This window comes from Chiloscyllium punctatum, chromosome 10 (assembly GCF_047496795.1).
Source record: "Chiloscyllium punctatum isolate Juve2018m chromosome 10, sChiPun1.3, whole genome shotgun sequence".
Taxonomy (NCBI): Eukaryota; Metazoa; Chordata; class Chondrichthyes; order Orectolobiformes; family Hemiscylliidae; genus Chiloscyllium; species Chiloscyllium punctatum.
This window is the reverse complement of record NC_092748.1, coordinates 22,213,344-22,236,360: the sequence shown is the minus strand read 5'-3', so window position 1 is coordinate 22,236,360 and position 23,017 is coordinate 22,213,344. Positions and strand designations below refer to the sequence as shown.

Below are 23,017 nucleotides of genomic sequence, written 5' to 3'. Positions count from 1 at the left end.
CCTACCAGCCTGTGGATATCCTCCTGACTTTTATGGTATCCTCCTCAATAGTTATGACCCTGCTGATTTCTGTGCTATCCACAGCGTCTGGAACATGCCTTCTACATTTAAATTCAAATCATTAATGTAAGCTACAAGCAACAAGGGTCTGGGCTGATTCTTCTATTCGTGACTGCACCCATGTCTTCTGAATCTGCACAGATTATCTCTCTGGCCCCCATTGGGCACTACATCTCCCAAAATTATTTTCTTATTCTTTATTTACCTTTTTCAGAAAAAAACTCTTTGAGTTTTCCTTTAACCTCTTCACCAGTACTTTTCTCATGCATTCGCTTTACTTCAGTTTGTAAGTTTGCTCGTTGAGCTGGTAGATTTGTTCTCAGTTGTTTCATCACCATGCTAGGTAACTCACTAGTGAGCCTCTGATGAAGCACTGGTCGTCCGTCCTGCTTGCTATTGATGTGTCTTAGTCTGTTGTGGTGGGTGATATCATTTCCGTTTCTTTTTCTGACATGTTGGTAAATGGGGTCCAAATCGATAGGGTTGTTAATGGTTTGAATGCCAGGCCTCTAGGAATTCCCATGCATGTCTTTGTTTAGCCTGTCTCAGGATGGATGTATTGTCCTAGTCAAACTGGTGTCCCTGTTTGTGTGTATGGGCACTAGTGATAGTTGGTCTGTCTTTTGGTGGCTAGTTGGTGCTCATGTATCTTGGTGGCTAGTTTCCTGCCTGTCTGTCCAGTGGCTAAACAAAGTCACGCACAGGAATTTCTAGAGGCCTGGCATTTAAACTGGAACTCCATTAACAATGGGTGGCACGGTGGTTAGCACTGCCTCACAGCGCCAGGGACACTGATTGGATTTCGGCTTTGGGTGACTGTGTGGAGATTGCACGTTCTCTCTGTGTCTGCGTGGGTTTCCTCCAGGTGCTTCGGTTTCCTCCCACAATTTAAAGATGTGCAGGTTAAGTGAATTGGCCATGCTCAATTGCCCTTAGTGTTCAGAGATGTGTAAGTTAGGTGCAGTAGATTAGATTAGATTCCCTACAGTGTGGAAACAGGTCCTTCGGCCCAACAACTCCACACCAACCCTCCGAAGAATAACCCACCCAGACCCATTTGCCTCTGACTAATGCACATAACACTATGGGCAATTTAACATGACAAATCCACATCTTTGGACTGTGGGAGGAAACCGGAGCACTAGTCAGGGTAAATGTAGAGTAATAGGGTCAGGGAATGGGTCCGGGTGAGTTACTATTCAGAGGATCAGTGTGGACTTGTTGGGCCAAATGGCCTGTTTCCACACTGTAGGGTTTCTATGATACTATGATATTGATTTGGACCCCATTTACCAACCTTTCAGAAAAAGAACCGGAAGTGATATCACTCACCACAATAGATCAAGACACATAAATAGCAAATGGGTCAGAACACCAACATTTCATCAGAGGCTCACTGATGATGTTACCTGACGTGGTGACGAAACATCTGAGAACAAATCTACGAGCTCAGTGAGCAAAGTTACAACCTGATCACAACCTGAGCTACAAATCTTGTCCAAAATTGCATTCTTTTTACTTTCTTAATTTGCACTTTTTATAAAGCTTTTAGTATCTGCCGTAAGCTTCTCTTTTCTTCTTAATTTTTAACTTTAACCTACCTTGACACTCGGGGTTCTTTTGTCTTGTTCCCATCCTTTGTCTTTATAGATACCGTGTACTCTTTGCTATTTCCTCCATAAATTTCTTTCCCTGATCTGAATCACCAATGCCTGCAAGTCGCTGCTCCAGTCCACTTGGACCAAATTGTTTCCCTATAAGTGAAATCAGCCTTTTCATGGTTCAGAACATTTTTTATCAGCCCATCCTCTCACCCTCATGAATGCACCACAGCTTCCCTAGCTACTGTTCAGCATCGTACCCCAGAGCTTGAAGTGCTACATGCCAAGGCATCTCCTTCACACATGCTCATCCAGATTTGCCAGGAGCATTTAGGATCTCCCACATTGTACAGAATATGCAAATCATGGGCCTGAGCTCCCCAGACATGGCTCAAGATGGACCCTTGTTGTTATTTTACCTTCAATCCTACTCATGTATAGGCTAGAAAATTCTTATTAATGTTTATTTCCTAATTCCCACAGAGGTCCATGTTCTTCTGGCTGACTGTGAGGGTTCTCACATTGCCTGCTTTTATGTTGCTGCCTGTCTGTCACAGGATCTTAACTTCACCCTTTCCTTTTCACTTATCCCTTTGAATTTCTTCTTCCCAATACATTCTTGCTTCCAAATTTAAGAAAGTGGAGGGATTAAAGCTGGTTGTATTTCAAGCTCTTAAGTTACCAGGATTGGATAAAACACATCAGAGAATATTAATGGAAATCTGAGTGGAAATTTCAGAGGCACTGACCATAATCTTCCAATCCTCCTTTGATATGGAGGTGTTGGATGAGGACTGGAAAATTACACCCTTGTTCAAATCAAAGAAAAGTTTAAGCATAAACCCAACAACAACAGTTTGACCTTGGTGATGGGAAAGCTTTTAGGTATGGCATTTTTCTAATCAACCTGTTGAGAATGTTATCCAACCTGCAGGTGGGACTTAAACCCGACATTCCTGGCCCAGAGGCAAGGATGCACCACAAAAGCCCTTTTAAGTTGTAAAATTAAAGCACTTGGACAAATGAGGCCAATATGGATTTGTTAAGAGAAAATTATTTTTACCTACCTCGATTGAGATTTTTTATGACCTCCCAGAAAGTTATATGATAGGTTCAACGTCCTGTTGTCTGTTCTGTATGTCCAGTATATCGGCAAAACCCTAGCCAGAGAAACAATAGCCAACCTGCTGGACATACAGAACAGACAACAGGACGTTGAACCTATCAACAAAGACGACATACTCAAACTACTGGACCTGTGCTCTTTCTGGAATATACTTAATGATCCAGTCTTCACAGTCTTCTATGGTGTGACTTCTACAGGTTGACCACCCTTTGATTGAGGAAATATTTCCTCATCGCAGTCCTAAATAGCCAACCCAATATCCTGTGACTGGTTCTAGACTCCCCAGTCAAAGGAAACGTTTTCTTGCATCTATGAATGGGAACTGTTGAGAAGGATATGGACCAAGTGCAGGAGTATAATAGAAGCTTTGATCAGGTTAATGAGAAAAATAGGTCAAATGGCTCCAGCAATGTCTTTGACTTAATATTCTTCATTCTGTTTATTCATGCAAGGCTGCTGGGCTCATGTTGGTGATAAGGAGTACTGCTGTTCCCCAGAGTGTGTGGTGGTAAACCACAGACAAAATGGGACCTTCCGCTTCTGCTGCTGTAGTACCGACATGTGCAATGTCAATTTCACCGAGAACTTTGTCCCACTGCCTGACCCGACGGAAACAGTACCACCCAGTAAGTAGCTAATTCTATTTATAACTACAGCAGAACACTGTGGAACTACTATGGACAGAGGAAGAAGTGTAACATTTGAAGTCATTGACCTAACAGCAGAAATAGTGAAGATGCTGGCAATCTGTAAACAAAAAAGGAGTCTGCTAGAAATATCCAGGTTAGATTGTATCAGTATAAAGAGAAACAGTTAATATTTTTTCACCTGTTGCCAGTTCTGCTGAATATTGCCAGTCATCTCTCCTACAATGGAAAATGGAAATGTATAGAAGTTTTAAAACAATGTAGAGTAAGGAAAAGGAATGTTTGTGTTTATGTTGGTGGAGACTATTGATCTGAGAATGTCAGAAAAATCCTTATGACACATTTCAGACACTCTGGTATTTATTTCTTATAAATCAAGAAAGCAATGGCCTATATTGTAAGACAAAAAGTTAGAGATCAAGAAAGTCACATTTGCAGTCATTTGACACGAACCTTCAGTTTTAACAATATGTAGATTGTACAAGGGAAAATGGAGAAATTGCGTTCTGTGGTTTCTGGGTGTGGGGAAAGAATTTTTAATTGAATGCACATTGAGGATGCTGAGAGGAGGAAGAACTCAAAAGAAGGTGAATTCAAGTTTCAGTGAAGAGACTCAACAGAAAGGTTTGGAAGGCAGAATTGAGAAAAATATAATGAGTAAAAGCAGAATACCATGGCTTCTAGAAATCTGAAATAAAGCAAATTGCTAGAAACAATTAATTGGTTGGTATTTATGGATAGGGATTGTGATGGAGACATTTATCAGTTGCAATGAATACATATCTATTATTATACATATGTGAGACAAAAGATGCATTTTTAAAATCTGAACACTGTAATGCCTTGTTAGGTCTTGATCTGTCATTGCTCTTTTGCATGCACACTGAACCTGTTAGGCACTACGGAAAATCAGACAATGTATTTTTAACTTGGGATGAATTACAGCTAATGTCACAATGATTATGTCACAGAATGTTTTATTTGAAATTTTTCATCTGTTACCTGTCACCATCAAGTGAACACTGCTACTGCAGAGCCCAGGACAGAGGAGAAGTACATCAAGGGCCAGTAACTGGGTCCAGGCTATAAGGGCACTTGTGTAAGGTCGAGGCTGAGGGCAGCTAGGAACAACTCTGAGGTTCTGGTTTCTGTTCCTGGCCCTGCATTATTACCAGGATGCATTTTGCACTCCTTTCATTCATGTACAATCTACATCATGTAAGACTCGACAAGAGAACATGCTGGTTTGAGCTCAAAATTTCTGGTTCTTTTGCGTATGATACTTTTTCAACCTTAGGTTTCTAAAATATTGCATAGCCAAACATTTTTTTTGTTCAGACGTAGGAATGTTGAATAAAATGTAGTAGCTCTGTTTTATGCAGCAAAAAATAGTGAGGTAATTTAACAAGCAATTTATTTATAAATTTTGAGAGGATTATCAGTTTGATTGTTTTGAGTCGAGTCCCATGATCTTTTACAACTGGTCAATAAAGGAGCACAGTCAGTGTGAGGGAGCCTTTACCTAAGTAAGACAATGGTTGAGATAGTATTTTGTTTGAATTGGAATTTGGCACATGGGGAAAAGGGATACTTTAAGTAAAGCCTACTGCAAGAGGTGTGCTGGATGGAGAAAAGGTGTTTCTTTTCATACATTTTCTTTCAACTTCCAGTAATCCATTTTAATTTTTTTGCGGCTCGAATCAATAACTGTTATATTAGAAATTGTAAATCTTTTCAATATTTTAGGTCTTGTTTTGTTTCACCAGTATTGTAAAGTTTACTGGCGGTGCTAAAATCTTGAGGGGTGTAGGCTGTGCTAATTATAAATTAATTAGCAATTACCAATGAATTAACTCCTATTAGAGAAGCAGGGTAGATTAGGCATATGCCGGAGACGTCGACTCCCCTGCTGCTCGGATGCTGCCTGACTTGCTGTGTTTTTCCGGTACCACACTTTTCGACTCTGACTCTCCAGCATCTGCACTCCTCATTTTCTCCCAGGCTAGATGATGTGCTGTAACTGCAGAATGTGGAAGTTTGTGGATGTCAGTATGATCCTGAAAGGTCTGAGTGAATGCTCATATATAAACTTTTGACAGAGTTCAGATGCAGAGTTTGAGTGATTTTATTGCATATGCCTAGCGTTCGCTCCCTCCATGCTATCCAAGTATTTCTCCACTGAGGTTCAAAATGAGCACAGTTTATTCATTAGGTAGACAAAAGCTCTGGTACAATAATCTCCAGTGGGCTGATAATTGTGTTACTATACAGTTATATTTTCGTAATTACATCACATTGTTTTTCCAGAGACAGCAAAGCGTTTGTGTTTATAAAAGGTTTACGGAGGTGAATGGATTTGAAGGCAATAGCATTGGCTTTCTCTGTTTCTTAATTAGGTATCCTGTGTCATTGGTGCTGTTGGAAAGCTTGTGATTAAGCACACACACTGTACACACTACACCCATCACAGAAACACACATTATGTATGTACACACACACATATGCTTCCTTTTGTTATTTGCCAGTTCTTAACTGAAGTCTTCATATTATTCGAGCTCTCTTGTAAGGCTGTGGTTGTCTGCATATGTTTCAGGATCCTGGTTGCTGCTCCTAACTGATTCTCTAAAACCAGATTCTGCATCTTCAATCCAGGGCAAGCAGACATGCAGTTTTGTCTATATCTTTTGGAACTTTAGCTCTGAGTTGCTGAGTTGGATGCAGGCTGCAGACACCATGGGGAAAGTTACCTGGACATTTTATCAAAGGAGGTGGTCACTCTCTTGGAATAAAGTGTTCTGATTGGTGAGTGATATGGCTGTAAGTGAGGAGTCTTAGCCTTTGTGTTAGTCCAACAGATTTGAGGTTTTTCCAGCTTGTTTGAATGAGAGTGAAGGCCGTGGGGTTGATGAGCTAACTGGTCATGGCCCCATAGTGGGGGGAGGTAAGAAGGAATCTAATGTGAATTGGGGACAGTGTAATGACGGGGGTTGACACTGTTCTCTGCAGCAAAGAATAGGCAGCAATATTGTGTGTGCCCAATACCAGGGTTTAGGAATGCTGCTCTGGGCCAACGAATAACTTGGATTGGGAAAGGGAGAATCCAGCGGTCATGCACTGCGTCTGCACCACAACACAGGTAGAATTAGGTAAAAGGTTCTTCTGAGGGAATATGAGAAGTATGTGTTCAGCTAAAAAATGGACCTGCAAAGTTTAAAATCTCTGAAATACAACCCAAACTGTGTGCAATTTGGCATAGGGTGGAGAAAAAATCAAGAGTAATGAAAGCTGAAAAATGTGTTGCTGGAAAAGCGCAGCAGGTCAGGCAGCATCCAAGGAACAGGAGAATCGACGTTTTGGGCATAAGCCCTTCAAGAGTAATGAAAGCCTGATTCAAAGACAGTGGGAGAAATGAGTTGCAGTTCATGGTGCATTGGCACCAGTACTGCGAGAGATGGGATTTGTACTGTTGGCAGGGTCTACAACTTAATCAAGATGGGATTGGTGTTCTCATGAGCCACATAACTGTAGAAAAAGAGAAACTTTAAATAAAACAGGGTGAGGGCTGTTGAGCAACTGAAAGGTTGGGTAAATGTAACAAATCGAAATGAGGTCGAGGCAGGCAAGCAAAGTACTAACATCAAAAATGAAGGTCAGAAGTCTATCCCTGCAGTAAAGACTAGATGCTACAAAAATAACAAAGAAAACACTAAAGCTTTGCATGCATCCATTCTTTGTAGAATTCATAACAAAGTAAATGAACTGATAGCATACATTGGAGTGGATAAATATGATCTGATGGCCATTATGGAGAGGTGGCTGTAGCTTGACCAAGATTGGTTCCTGAATATTCTCAGTGGTATGATGTTAAAGAAGAATAGGTAACTTTGAAAAGGCAAAGGACATGTCAAAGGTGGAATTGGTAGAGTAGTTAGAAATGACCGGTTAAAAAAATCAGATTGTAGAATTGGCTTGAATGGAAATAAGGAATAGTATCAACAAAAATTCACTTGTTGGAGTGATCCTCAGATGAACAGTGACCATTTTGTCAGATGAAGTATAGAAGGAGGAACTCGGATGCTTGTAATAAATTTTTCATGCAGAGGGTGGTATGTGTATGGAATGAGCTGCCAGAGGAGGTGATGGAGGCTAGTATAATTGCAATATTTAAGAGGCATCTGGATGGGTATATGAATAGGAAGAGTTTGGAGGGATATGGGCCGGGTGCTGGCAGGTGGGACTAGATTGGTTTGGGATATCTGGTCAGCACGGACAAATTGGACCAAAGGGTCTGTTATCATACTGTACATCTCTATGACTCTATAAATGAATATCCATAATTGTGTAATCGGCACGTAAACTGAATAATTCAGCTTGGTTATAATAATAGCCTCAATGAGAAGTTCCTGGACTGATATCAAGGTCGTTTCTTAGAACAACAAATTATGCATTTAACAGAGAGCAGGTGGGACTAGATTGGGTTGGGATATCTGTTAGGCATGGACAAGTTGGACCAAAGGGTCTGTCTCTGTGCTGTGCATTTCTATGACTCAATAATTGTTTTCAACCAATTTACTGGAATTCTTTGAAGCCATAACATGCTGGATAATGAATGCATTGATGTACTGTAACCAAACGAGAAAATGCTGGAAAATCTCAGTAGGTTTAGCAGCATCTGTAAGGAGAGAAAAGAGCCGATGCTTCGAGTCTAACTGCTGTCAGATCTGCTGAGATTTTCCAGCATTTTCTCTTTTGGTTTCAGATTCCAGCATCTGCAGGAATTTGCTTTTATCCATTGATGTACTGTGCTTGGATTACCAGAAGACATTTGACCTGGTTCAGCATAAAAGGTTTTTGTAAAAGTAGAAGTTCACGGTCTTGGGAGGTAAATACTAGCATTGATGCATGAGTCCCTTTTAAATCCTTCCCCTCTCACCTTATATTTATGCTCTCTAGTTTTGGACTCCCCTACTTTGGGGAAAAAGACCTTGGCTAATCACCATATCCATGCCCTCCATGATTTTATGAACTTCTATAAGGTCATCCCTCAGTCTCTGACAGTCCAGGGCAAAAAAGCCCCTGTCTATTCGGCCTCTCCCTATAGCTCAAACCCTCCAACCCCAGAAACATCCTTGAAAATCTTTTCTGCACCCTTTCAAGTTTAACAACATCTTTCCTATAGGAGGGAGACTGGATTTGCACGCAGTATTCTAAAAGTGGCCTCTCCAATGTCCGGTACAGCTGCAACATGACATCCCAACCCCTGGACTCAGTGCACTAACTAATAAAGCACAGAATGGTCAATCTGTTTCACTTTATTATTGTTATCCAGAACAAAAGACTTCCACAGGTTACTTTAATAAACTCTAAAGTAACTTGCTTATTAGAAACAAATTTAAGCTTCAAACACATGGTAAACTGGTTATCAACAGAACTACTTTGCAGGACTAATTTTTATCTCTCTTAATCCAAACATATTTATACATTGACATGATGAGATGTACAGCTTTGCAGAGCAATTGTGAGTGGAAAAGTAGAGAAAGCCCTATTCATCAAAAATTCAAAGTGAAAGAGTAGAATAAGGTGGACTTTCTCACAGTTCCTTCAGTTTCTGTTGGTGGGACTATGTTGCTGTCAACACAGAGCAATGGAAGCCCCTCTGTTTGGGTACAGGTACATTAGATTTCAGTATCATGATTGAGTTTACATTTCAGCTTTCAGAGTTTGTAGTGGTCAGAGATTTGGACTTCTAGGAATTTCCCTGATTCTCCTGGAGTATTCCACTGAGATATTTAGAATCATAGAATCTCAACAGTGTGGAAACAGGCCATTTGGCTCCTACCCTATTACAGAGGAACCTATTTATCTGAATGACTCGGGCAGGGAGTATTTTGTTTGGATAATCAAATGTTGGATAACACAATTTAGACAAGCATTGGGACCTTGCAATCTTGTTTGGATAGTCGACGTTCGGATAATCGAGGTTCCTCTGTACTCTCCATTTCCCCTGAATAATACACCTAACCTACACATCCCTGAACACTATGGGCAATTTACCATGGCCAGTTCACCTTACCTGCATGTCTTTGAACTGTGGGTGAAAATGGGAGCACCCAGAGGAAACCCATGCAGACACAGGGAGAATGTGCAAACTCCACATAGCCAGTCACCTGAGGTTGGAATTGAACCTGGGTCCTTGGCACTGTGAGATAGCAGTGCTAACCACCGTGCCACCGTGCTGCCCCAAACCCAGAGAATTGAGCTTTCATTAAGCACCGTGGGGGTGGGGGGTTGATGGTTGTGTTGGGAGAGGGATGGAGGTAATAGCATTGCTTCCTTGCAAGCCTACCCACAACTGAACACCCTTCAAGTCTATTGCAATACAAACTACTGTTTGTAGGAGACTGTTGCTAGGCAACCTTCTGCACTTGGCCTTTTTAAGAAAACTCGGGCTTTTTGTCAAGCAATTATAGGCCATAAAGCATTCTTTTATCTCTCTTTTAAAAGCTGTTCTCCCAAAGTCTCTTGACGTTTTTTTGTGAACAGCAGACAACCTCGGTTCTTCAGCCTTTTAACTTGTTCCTTCTAAAATGCCATATCTTTTGCAACCCATAAGTTATCAGTTCTTCATTTTTTCCAATTCTCAATCCACAAATATGTTCCCATTACTATACCTCCCACCTCTTGTCTCATCTGAATAGTTATGGTGTTGATGTAACTATTACCCCCAAATTGAGCATTGCTCTATCCCAATCCTGCAGCATTCCAACAGTGACCTAACCAATATCCTGTACAGCTAAAACATGACTTCTCAACTCCTATACTCAATGCACTGGCCGATAAAGGGAAGCATACCTTCTAGTTGGAATATGCTGTCTGAGAATCTTTGGTGAATTTCTACATAGTACACACTGCTGCTACAGAGTGTTGGTGGAGGGGTCTTGTGGATGTGTAGTGCCAATCAAGCAGGCTGCTTTCGTCCTGGATGATGTCAAGCTTCTTTGTTGGAGCTGCACTTATCCAGGCAAGTGGGGAATATTTCATAACACTCCTGACTTGTGCCTTGCAGATGATTGACGGGCTTTTGGGAGTCAGGAGGTGACTTACCAGTCGCAGTATTACTAGCTTCTGACCTGCTTTTGTAGCCATTGTGTTTATGTGGTGAGTCCAGTTGAAATTCTGGTCAATGATAACCCCCAGGATGTTGATCGTGGGGGGATTCAGTGATGGTAACACCGATGAATGTCAAGGGATGTCTGTTAATTATCTCTTCTTGGAAATGGTTATTGCCTGGCATTTGTGTGGCAAAAATGTTACTTGCCACTTGTTAGCTGAAGCCTGAATATTGTCCAGATCTTGTAGCATCCACGGAGAGAGAGTAAGCTAATGTTTCGAGTTTGGGTGACTCTTCTTCAGAGCTCCAGACCTTGTTTGAACATGGACTGTTTCAGTATTTGAGGAGTTGTGAATGGTGCTGAACGTTGTGCAATCATCAACGATCATCTCCACTTCTGACCTTATACCTTTCCTCCATTATTTGATGAAGCAGCTGAAGATGATTGTGGCTGCACACCTCACATCAACTATCAGTCATGCCAGTGTTCAGAATATAATATGGGTTGGAATGTGAGATACTGTGGGAGATTTCTTCATTACCTACCTAGGCCTTTCAGACTGACTGGCAGTCACCTATTTGCACTGTACCTGTTTGTCCATAAGCTGTGATTTGACCACGTAGAGTCATATAGATGGAAACAGACCATTTGGTCTAACCAATCCATGCTAAACATAATTCCAACTAAACTAGTCCCACGAGCCTGTTCCTGGCCCATATCCCTCCAAACCTTTCTTATTCATGTCCTATAAAATGTCTTTTAAGCGATGTAATTGCTCCCACATCCACCACTTCCTCAGGAAGTTCATTCCACATGCAAACCATCCTTCGTGTAAAATATTTGCCCCTCATGTCTTTCTATAAATGTTTCAGCGATCTTTGAAGTCTCCAAACATCATCCTTTTGCAATTATGTGATGCTTGGACCTATACTGCCACTGTTCCTCTGCAGCTTTTTGATACTTTATCTTGAATATGTTGTAGCCAGGCATTTTGCTCCAATGTAGTTACATCTTTCCTGAAACAAGGAGTCCCAAAATGTCCACAGCAGTCTGGATCTGATCTCACCAGTGCCCTATGTAACTGAAGCATAATCTCCCCATTTTTGTGTTCAATTCCCGTTGTAGTAAATGATAACATACTTTTAGCTTTTCTAATTATTTACTTTTTATTTTTTGTGATTCATGCACAATGATACCCAAATCTCTGTGCATCTGAGTTTGTAATATTTTGTCATTTAAATAGTATAGTTTTTATACTCTGCATGTCAAAATGAACAATTTCACTTTTTAACAGATTATACTCCATTTGCTACAATTTCATCTACTCACTAATCTAATTGGAAAGTCTAATCTAATTTTCTCCAAATCAAGAGTCTTAGAAAATTAAAACTAATGTACAATTGTATTTCACTAGCCACTTCTTTTAAGAACCTAGAATAAATCCATCATGATCTACTCCTCTCTCGACCTGCAGCTTTACTCAGTACCACTTTCTGTTGTTGATTTTCCCAAGTTCTCCACTTCACGAATATACAAATGTGGGATGTTGCTGCAACTTCTACAGTGAAAATATATTTTAAGATCTATTCAAATCACCTGCTATTTTCTTATTTCCTATTAGTAATGTTCTAATCTTGATTTTCCACAGGGCTAATGCTCATTTTGTTAACTATTTAAAAAATATTCATAGAAACTCTTACCTGTTTTTGTATTTCTGGCAAGCTTTCTCTCGAACCCTAATTTTTACCTTTTATTAATTTTTTGTCATTCTTTGCTGTTATGTTCCGTGCAGTTTTCTGACCTACCAACCATCTTTGCACAATTATATTATTTTTCTTTAAGTTTGGTATTATCCTCAACATTTCTAGTTTACCACGAATGGCAGGTTCTTTGCTCACAATTTTTGTTGCTTGTTGGAATGTATCTAATCTGTGCATTCTGAAATATCCCTCTTAATATCTGTCACTGCATCGCTATTAATCTATCCTTCAACCTAATTCCCGATTTGTTTCAGCTAGCTGTATTTTAATGGCCTCGTAATTGCCCTTACTTAAATTGAACAAAGTAGTCTTGGACTGCTGTCGCTCCCTCAAAATGAATGTAAAATTGAATCATAGTTGCTGCTACCTTGGGGCAACATTGCTGAGATTATTTATTAATCCCATCACATTGGCCAGTACCAAGTTTTGTATAGCCTCGTCTTTGGTTGGCTCCACAATGTGCTGTTCTAAAAATCTACCTTGAATATCTTCTGTGAATTCCGTATCTAGACTATCTTTGCCAATCTGAATTTTCCAGTTGATATTGTTGCCCGAAAAGGAGAACTCAAACCTTTATCAAGGTATTCTTCCCATGGATGCCTGACAAAAGGCAGGGAACACTCAGACTACTTAATTAATCACTTGTTTATTGTAACTCTTTCAGTGCCAGTACTCAATATAAAACATACATTTGTTGCAACATTTACTTTTTACCTCGCTTAATTTAACTTTAGCTTTGACTCATTTCATTTGACTTCACTATACCTTACTTGGAGTCATAGTGATATACAGCGCGGAACCAGACCGTTTGGTCCAAGTCATCCATGCTGACCTGATACCCCAAACTAATCTAGTCCCATTTGCCATCATTTGGCCTATATCCCTCCAAACCCTTGCTGTTCATGTACCCATCCAGATACCATTTAAATGTAATTATACCAACCTCCACCACTTCCTTAGGTACCTCATTCTATACATGCACCATCCTCTGGGTGAAAAAGTTGCCTGTTAGGTCCCTCTTAAATCTTTCCCTTCTCACCTGAAACTATGCCATCTAGTTTTGGACTCCGGTATCCTGGGTAAAATACCTTGGCTATTCACCCTATCTACAGTCCTCATGATTTTATACACTTCTATTAGGTCACCCCTCAACCTCCGATGCTCCAGGGAAATTGCCCCAGCCTATTCAGCCTCTCCCTATAGCTCATACAATCTAACTGTGGCAACCTCCTTAATTCACATTTAACCATATCTCGAACTAACTTTTCAGACTGGAGGCCTGTGACCAGTGGAGTGCTACAAGATCAGTGCGGGGCCCTCTACTTATTGTCATTTACATAAATGATTTGGATGTGAGCATAAGAGGTACAGTTAGTAAGTTTGCAGATGACACCAAAATTGGAGGTGTAGTGGACAGCGAAGAGGGTTACCTCAGATTACAACGAGATCTTGACCGGATGGGCCAGTGGGCTGAGAAGTGGCAGATGTAGTTTAATTCAGATAAATGCGAGATGCTGCATTTTGGGAAAGCAAATCTTAGCAGGACTTGTACACTGAATGGTAAGGACCTAGAGAGTGTTGCTGAACAGAGACCTTGGAATGCAGGTTCATAGCTCCATGAAAGTGGAGTCGCAGGTAGATAGGATAGTGAAGAAGGCATTTGGTATGCTTTTTTTTAATTGGTCAGAGTATTGAGTACAGGAGTTGGGAGGCCATGTTGTGGCTGTACAGGACACTGCTTAGGCCACTGTTGGAATATTGCATGCAATTCTGATCTCCTTCCTATCGGAAAGATGTTGTGAAACTTGAAAGGGTTCAGAAAAGATTTACAAGGATGTTGCCAGGGTTGGAGGATCTGAGCTACAGGTAGAGGCTGAACAAGCTGGAGTGTCGGAGGCTGAGGGGTGACCTTATAGAGGTTTACAAAATTATGAGGGGCATGGATAGGGTGAATATACAAAATCTTTTCCCTGAGGTGGAGCAGTCTAAAACTAGAGGGCATACATTTAGGGTGGGAGGGGAAAGATATAAAAGAGGCCCAAGGGGCAACTTTTTCACGCAGAGGGTGGTACGTGTATGGAATGAGCTGCCAGAGGAAGTGGTGGAGGCTGGTGCACTTGCAACATTTAAGAGGCATTTGGATGGGTATATGAATAGGAAGGGTTTGGAGGGATATGGGCCGGGTGCTGGCAGTTGGGACTAGATTGGGTTGGGATATCTGGTCGGAATGGACGGGTTGGACTGAAGGGTCTGTTTCCATGCTGTACATCTCTATGACAGTTAACATCATAGCATTATTCAACAAGGGAATAAAGAATAAACTAGAAACCAGGCTATTCAGTCTAACATCAGTAATGGAGACTGGTTAGCAAGGTTAGAACTCATCGAATACTGGGAGAATTAGCCATTTCTATACACAACTGACTCAAAGGTAGAAGACAGAGGGTAGTAATGGAGGGTTGTTTTTCAGACTGCAGGCTTGTGACCAGTGGAGTGCCACAAGGATCGGTGCTGGGTCCACAATTTTTCGTCATTTATATAAATTATTTGAATATGAACATAGGAGGTATAGTTAAGTAAGTTTGCAAATGACACCAAAATTGGAGGTGTAGTGGACAGCAAAGAAGGTTAACTCAGATTACAACGGGATCTTGATCAGATGGGCCAATGAGCTGAGTGGCAGATGGAGTTTAATTCAGATAAATACAAAAAGCTGCATTTTGGGAAAGCAAATTTTAGCAGGACTTATACACTTAATGGCAAGGTCCTGGGGAGTGTTGCTGAACAGAGACCTTGGAGTGCAGGTTCATAGCTCCTTGAAAGTAGAATCACAGGTAGATAGGATAGTGAAGGCGGCATTTGGTATGCTTTCCTTTATTGAGGATAGAAGCTGGGAGGTTACGTTGTGACTGTACGTGACATTGGTTAGGTCACTTATGGAATATTGTATGCAATTCTGGTCTCTTTCCTATCAGAAGGATGTTGTGAAATTTGAAAGGGTTCAGAAAACATTTACAAGCATGTTGCCAGGGTTGGAGGATTTGAGCTATAAAGGAGAGGCTGAAAACACTGGGGCTGTTTTCCCTGGAGCATTGGAGGCTGAGGGGTGACCTCATAGAGGTTTATGAAATCATGAGGGGCATGAACAGGATAAATAAGACAAGGTCTTTTCCCTGGATTTGGGGAGTCCAGAACTAGAGGGCATAGGTTTAGGGTGAGAGGGGAAGGATACAAAAGGGACCTAAGAGGCAACTTTTTCACACAGAGGGTGGTGCGCATATAGAATGAGCTGCCAGAGGAAGTGGTGTAGGCTGGTACAATTGCAACATTTAAAACGCATCTGGATGGGTATATGAATAGGAAGGGTTTAAAGGGATATCGGCCAAGTGCTGATAGGGCAAATAGAATTTGATTAAGTTGGGGTATCTGATTGGCATGGGCAAGTTGGACTGAAGGGTCTGTTTCCGTGCTGTACATCTCTATGACTCTAGTGGGGAAGCTATTAGAAGCAATTCTGAGGGACAGAATTAATCTGCATTTAAAGAGGCAAGTATTAATCAAGGATAGTCAGCATAGTTTTGTAAAGGGTAGGTCATGTCTGACCAGCTAGATTGCATTTTTCAAAAGATGACTAGGTACGAAGATAAGGACAATGCAGTTGACATAATCTAATTGGACTTCAGCAAGGCTCTGGCAAGGTCCAGCGCTGGAGACTGATAAGCAAAGGTAAGAGCCCATGAGGTACAAGGAAATGTGACCAATTGAATCTAGAACAGGCTGAATGCAGGACGCAAAGCGTGATATCAAGTGGTGTTTTTGTGAGTGAAAGCCCATCTCCAGTCGGGTCCCAACGTTGATCCCTGTGGAACCCTCTAGTTCTGGACTCCCTGACCCCAGGGAAAAGACTTTGCCTATTTATCCTATCCATGCCCCTTATAATTTTGTAAACCTCTGTAAGGTCACCCTTCAGCCTCTGACGCTCCAGGGAATACTGCCCCAGCTTGTTCAGCCTCTACCTGTAGCTCAGATCCTCCAATCCTGGCAACATCCTTGTAAATCTTTTCTGAACCCTTTCAAGTTTCACAACATCTTTTCGATAGGAAGGAGACCAGAATTGCACGTAATATTCCAACAGTGGCCTAACCAAAGTCCTATACAGCCGCAACATGACCTCCCAATCCCTGTACTCAGTACTCTGATAAATAAAGGAAAGCATACCAAACGCCTTCTTCACTATCCTATCTACCTGCGACTCCACTTTCAAGGAGTTATGAACCTGCACTCAAAGGTCTCTTTGTTCAGCAACACTCCCTAGGACCTTACCATTAAATGTATAAGTCCTGCTTAGATTTGCTTTCCCAAAATGCAGCACCTCGCATTTATCTGAATTAAACTACATCTGCCCGGTCCAGATCCTGTTGTAATCTGAGGTAACCCTCTTCGCTGTCCACTACACCTCCAATTTTGGTGTCATCTGCAAACTTACTAACTGTACCTCTTATGCTCGCATCCAAATCATTTATGTAAATGACAAAAAGTAGAGGACCCAGCACCGATCCTTGTGGCACTCCACTGGTCACAGGCCTCCAGTCTGAAAAACAACCCTCCACCACCACCCTCTGTCTTCTACCTTTGAGCCAGTTCTGTATCCAAATGACTAGTTCTCCCTGTATTCCATGAGATCTAACCTTGTTAATCAGTCTCCCATGGGGAACCTTGTTAAACGCCTTACTGAAGTCCATATGGATCACATCTACTGCTCTGCCCGAATCAATCCTCTTTGTTACTTCTTCAAAAAACTCAAATCAAGTTTGTGAGACATGATTTCCCACGCACAAAGCCATGTTGACTATCCCGAATCAGTCCTTGCCTTTCCAAATTCATGTACATCCGGTCCCTCAGGATTCCCTCCAACAACTTGCCCACCACTGAGGTCAGGCTCACCGGTCTATAGTTCTCTGGCTTGTCTTTACTGCCCTTCTTAAACAGTGGCACCACATTTGCCAACCTCCAGTCTTCCGGCACCTCACCTGTGACTATCGATGATACAATTATCTCAGCAAGAGGCCCAACAATCACTTATCTAGCTTCCCTTGGAATTCTCAGCTACACCTGATCCGGTCCTGAGGATTTATCCACTTTTAACCGTTTCAAGACATCCACCACTTCCTCCTCTGTAATCTGGGCATTTTGCAAGATGTCACCATCTATTTCCCTACAGTCGATATCTTCCATATCCTTTTCCACAGTAAATACTGATGCAAAATATTCATTTAGTATCTCCCCCATTTTCTGTGGCTCCACACAAAGGCCGCCTTGCTGATCTTTGAGGGGAGGGGAGGTTGGGGCCCTATTCTCTCCCTCGTCACCCTTTTGTCCTTAATATATTTGTAAAAGCCCTTTGGATTCTCCTTAATTCTATTTGCCAAAGCTATCTCATGTCCCCGTTTTGCCTTCCTGATTTCCCTCTTAAGTATACTCCTACTTTCTTTATACTCTAAGGATTCACTTGAGGTATCCTGTCTATACCTGACATATGCTTCCTTCTTTTTCTTAACCAAACCCTCAATTTCTTTAGTCATCCAGCATTCCCTATACCTACCAGCCTTCCTTTTCACCCTGACAGGAATATATTTTCTCTGGATTCTTGTTATCCCATTTCTGAAGTCTTCCCATTTTCCAGCCACCTCTTTACCTGCGAACATCTGCTTCCAATCAGCTTTCAAGAACTCTTGCCTAATACCGTCAAAATTGGCCTTTCTCCAATTTAGAACTTCAACTTTTAGATCTGGTCTGTCCTTTTCCATTACTATTTTAAAACGAATTGAATTATGGTCGCTGGCCCCAAAGTGCACCCCCACTGACACCTCAGTCACCTGCCCTGCCTTATTTCCCAAGAGTAGGTCAAGTTTTGCAACTTCTCTAGTAGGTACATCCACACACTGAATCAGAAAATTGTCTTGTACACACTTAAGAAATTCCTCTCCATCTAAATCTTTAACACTATGGCAGTCCCAGTCGATGTTTGGAAAGTTAAAATCCCCTACCATAACTACCCTATTATTCTTACAGATAATGGAGATCTTCTTACAAGTTTGTTTCTCAATTTCCCTCTGACTATTAGGGGGTCCATAATACAATCCCAATGAGGTGATCATCCCTTTCTTATTTCTCAGTTCCACCCAAATAACTTCCCTGGATGTATTTCCGGGAATATCCTCCCTCAGCACAGCTGGAATGCTATCCCTTTTCAAAAATGCCACTCCTCCTCCTCTTTTGCCTCCCTTTCTATCCTTCCTGTAGCATTTGTATCCTGGAACATTAAGCTGCCAGTCCTGCCCATCCCTGAGCCAAGTTTCCGTAATTGCTATGATATCCCAGTCCAATGTTCCTAACCATGCCCTGAGTTCATCTGCCTTCCCTGTTAGGCCCCTTGCATTGAAATAAATGCAGTTTAATTTATTAGTCCTACCATGTCCCTGCCTGTCCTGACTGTTGGACTCACTTCTGTTCTCAGCTGTACTCGTCTCAGACCGATCTCTTTCCTCACTATCTCCCGGGATCCACCCCTCCCCACCTTACTTGTTTAAATCCTCCCAAGTAGTTCTAGCAAATTTCCCTGCCAGTATATTAATCCCCTTCCAATTTAGGTGCAATCCGAACTTCTTGTACATGTGACTTGTACCCCAAAAGAGATTCCAATGATCCAAAAACGTGAATCCTTCTCCCATACACCAGCTCCTCAGCCATGCATTCATCTGCTCTATCCTCCAATTCCTGCCCTCACTAGCTCGTAGCACTGGGAGTAATTCACATATTACTACCCTTGAGGACCTCCTTTTTAAATTTCTGCCTAACTCTCTGTAATCTCCCATCAGAGACTCAACCTTTTCCCTTCCAATGTCGTTGGTTCCAATTTGGACAATGACCTCCTCTCCCCCATGAGAACATTCTGCACCCTCTCTGAGACATCCTTGATCCTGGCACCAGGGAAACAACACACCATTCTGCTTTTTCTCTGCTGGCTACAGAAACGTCTGTCTGTACCTCAGACTACAAAATCCTCTAACACAATTGATCTCTTGGAAGCCGACGTACCCCTCGTTGCATTAGAGCCAGTCTCAATACCAGAAACTTGGCTGTTCATGCTACGTTCCCCTGAGAATCCATCACCCCCTACATTTTCCAGAACAGCATACCTGTTTGAAATGGGTATATCCACAAAAGACTCCTGCACTAACTGCCTACCCTCTCTTACCCTTCCTGGAGTTAACCCATCTATATGACTGTATTTGAGACTTTTCCCACCTTCCTATAACTGCCATCCATCACATACTGTTGCAAATTCCTCATCGCTTCTATCTGTCTCTCCAGCCGATCCACTTGATCTGATAAGATTCTCATCCAACAGCATTTATGGCACATATAATCCTCAGTAACCCTTAAACTCTCTTTAAACTCCCACATCTGACAAGAAGTACATATCACTGCAAAGGCCATTTTTGCTCCTTCACAATCTACAGACCCAGAAAATAACACCGTCTTATTCCTCTACAAACACTGCCTCAGATTAAATTAATAGCTACATTTATAATTATATAATAATTATACTTTAAGTTTAATCAAGCGACTTATCTCCAAAAACACATAATCAAGAAAGAATCCACTATACTCACTACGGCAGCCTTTCTCTTGGACAGACTTAAAACAACAACTAACTTATCTGATTCTGTGCTGTGAACTTCGCCCAACAGTTCCTCCAAGATTAGTTGTGAATTTCACTGTTTGTTAATTTTCCCAGATGCACTCCGATGTCCAGCAATACACGAATTCAAACAGCAAAGGCGGTAACTGTGCAGGTTCTCTCTCTCTCTCTCTCTCTCTCTCTCTCTCTCTGTCCTGCACTGTCCTCACTATGTGCTTCCTTTGTCTTCTCTTCTTCCTTTTAAAACTGCTGTTTTGACTTTTTTTCCCAAAGTTCCAAAACAATGCAACAGCATATAAAACAGTAATTGCTGCTCCTCGAATTCGAGGAAATCACCTCCAACACCTAAAATACCTCAAAAAAAAGAGCAGCTCTTACAGCCAGAAATTTTTCCCATCCTCCATCTTGGATTACCCAGAATCCCTTTCAGTTCTGTAGCACCTCTGCTATGGCTAGAAGGGAATTGAAAATTATTGCCCGTGCTCCTGATGTTTCCTCAACAAATTAAATATATTTCATCCGGCCCTGGAGATTTACCTACTCGTAAGACTACGAGACCACTCATAACCTCCTCCCCGTCTATGCTAATTTCTTGAATTATATGACAGTCCTTCTCCCTGCTTCTATACTCACATCATCCCTCTCACTAGTGAACACCGACACGAAGTATTCATTTGGAACCCTGCCTATGTCCTCCGACTCTGTGCGCAGTGGACACAATAGTCCTTAATGGGCCCTGTTTTCTTCGTTATCCTTTTAGCCTGGTTATGAAGCAGACCAAATCCCCTCAAAATATGTCAAGGAGAAAGCTGTGTTCCAAATAAGATTCAGTTGAATCTTTAAGCAAAGCAGACTGTATTCTTACAACACGAGGAGGCATAACTTTAAATTAAGGGGTGGTAGGTATAGAACAGATGTTAGGAGTAGATCCTTTACTCAGCGAGTCGTGAGTTCATGGAATGCCCTGCCAGTAGCAATGGTGGACTCTCCCTCTTTATGGGCATTTAAACTGGCATTGGATAGGCATATGGAGGATAGTGGGCTAGTGTAGGTTAGGTGGGCTTGGATCGGCACAACATCAAGGGCCAAAGGGCCTGTACTGCGCTGTATTTTTCTATGTTCTATGTAATTAACATACAAAAGAAAATTTCATATCTTTAACTCCATTGAAATACTTAATAAAATAATATATTATTTAACTACTAATTATCAATTGTTCCAATATGGCAACATCCCATAAATACACTCTTGGCAAAGGCAAATTCAACAAAACAAATTTTTCTCATCTCCCTTCCAGTCCAGGAGAAAGAAGTACTAAAAGAAACCATCTGTTGGCAGAGAGAAAACTCAAGATTTCTGCTACAGCAGACAGAGAGAGCACTGCATCTATCAACAGACACTCAGTCACCTCTGTGGCAATGCCTTTTTGGCAAGAGAAATAGCGCAGAACAAAATCTGTTTTAAAGGCACAGTACCATCACAGCTGTAATACTTTTATAAGATAACTTGGGGATTTTACCTGCCATTATCTTTTTATGCCCGCTTTTTGCTCTTAATTGGCTTTAAAATTAAGTTCAGGCACACCCCCTATCTTGTTGTGCATTAGACATAGTGGCTTAAAAAGCCCTTCTGCCTGTACTTTAAGAATTCTGGTCCCTCTAAACTTTGCATACTGACTGCCCCAATTAATGTTGGGGAAATTGAAATACCCTACTATCACTACCCTAATAACTTTTACACTTGCCTGAAATTTTCCTACATATCTGCTCCTCTGTTTTTCTTGGACTGTTAGGAGGCGCCCAGCAGTGTAATTGCTCCTTTTGTTTTTTTAACTTTCTACCCATATGGCTTCATTTGTGGAGCCTTCTAACATGTTATCCCTCCTTACTACTGCAATAGATTCCCTGATCAATATTGATCAATATCAATATTCCTTCCTATTTTAACTTCTTTCTTGTCTTGCCTGAAGATTCTATATCCTGGGATATCAAGCTGCCAGGCCCACCCCTCTCCCAAACATGTTTCATTGATAGCATTGCCATCATACACTAGTGCTTTAATTTGTCATCTGCCTTGTTCATCAGACTCCTAACGTTAAAATACAAAACATCCAATCTTGCCAAATTCTCTTGTACCTTAACTGGCTGATAATTTTGGTACTTTCCTGACTCACTTGCTGTCATTTCTAATCTGCTGAACCTTCTTTCAAGATCACAGGCCTTTGCAAAATTTGTCTAAACCTTCCCCAATGGTATGAGCAAAACAACCTGCAAGGATGTTGCCCCTACTATTGTTCAAATGCAATCCATCTGCTTTGAATGTGTATCAAAACCCCCCAAAATAATCCCAGTGTTTTGGAAATTTAAAACCCTCCCTCCTACACCATCTTTCTAGTCAAGCATTCATTTTGTACTGATTAGCATATGGCACTGGAGGAATGCAGAGATTACCACCTTTTGGGTCTTATTTTCTAATCTATTTCCTAGCTTCCTAAATTTTTGCTTCATTCCCCTTTTCTACCAGAATTGTTGGTACCAGTATATAGCACAATCTTTGTTTGCCCTATCCTTTCAGAATGCTTTGCCGCTATTCAGTGATATCGCCAATCATGGGATCAAAGAGGCAACGTACATCATGAAGTCACTTTTGTAGCTCCGGAAACACCAATGTGTTCCCCTTACAAATTAAACCCCTGATATTTTTTCCTCCCTTCTTGTGCAGTGGGCCCATCCATGGTGCCATGAGGTTGTCTCCCATTGCTTCCTCCTGCACAGTCATCTCCTAACAGTATTCAAAATAGTAATTTTTAGAAAGGGGTGGTGACCATAAGGAACTCCTACACTACTTGGTTTCCTCTACTCTGCCTGGTTGTCATCTGTGCTCTGTCTGCTTGTTCATCTACAAATGATCATCTCACTGAATATGTTATCCATGATATGCAAAGCATCGTAGATACTCAAGTGAACTTACCCACAGCTCCAGCTCCAAAATGCGGTTTGCCAGTAG

The 23,017-nt window shown here is 41.4% G+C and overlaps 1 protein-coding gene across 1 annotated transcript in view; it reads left to right on the top strand.

Annotated features, from left to right (window-relative positions):
* Positions 1-23,017, top strand: part of bmpr2b (bone morphogenetic protein receptor, type II b (serine/threonine kinase)) — a 312,441-nt gene that overhangs the window by 167,313 nt on the left and 122,111 nt on the right. The window contains exon 3 of the mRNA XM_072578670.1: positions 3,240-3,413. Coding sequence (XP_072434771.1) covers positions 3,240-3,413 — 174 coding nt within the window. The remainder of the gene's footprint in view (positions 1-3,239; positions 3,414-23,017) is intronic.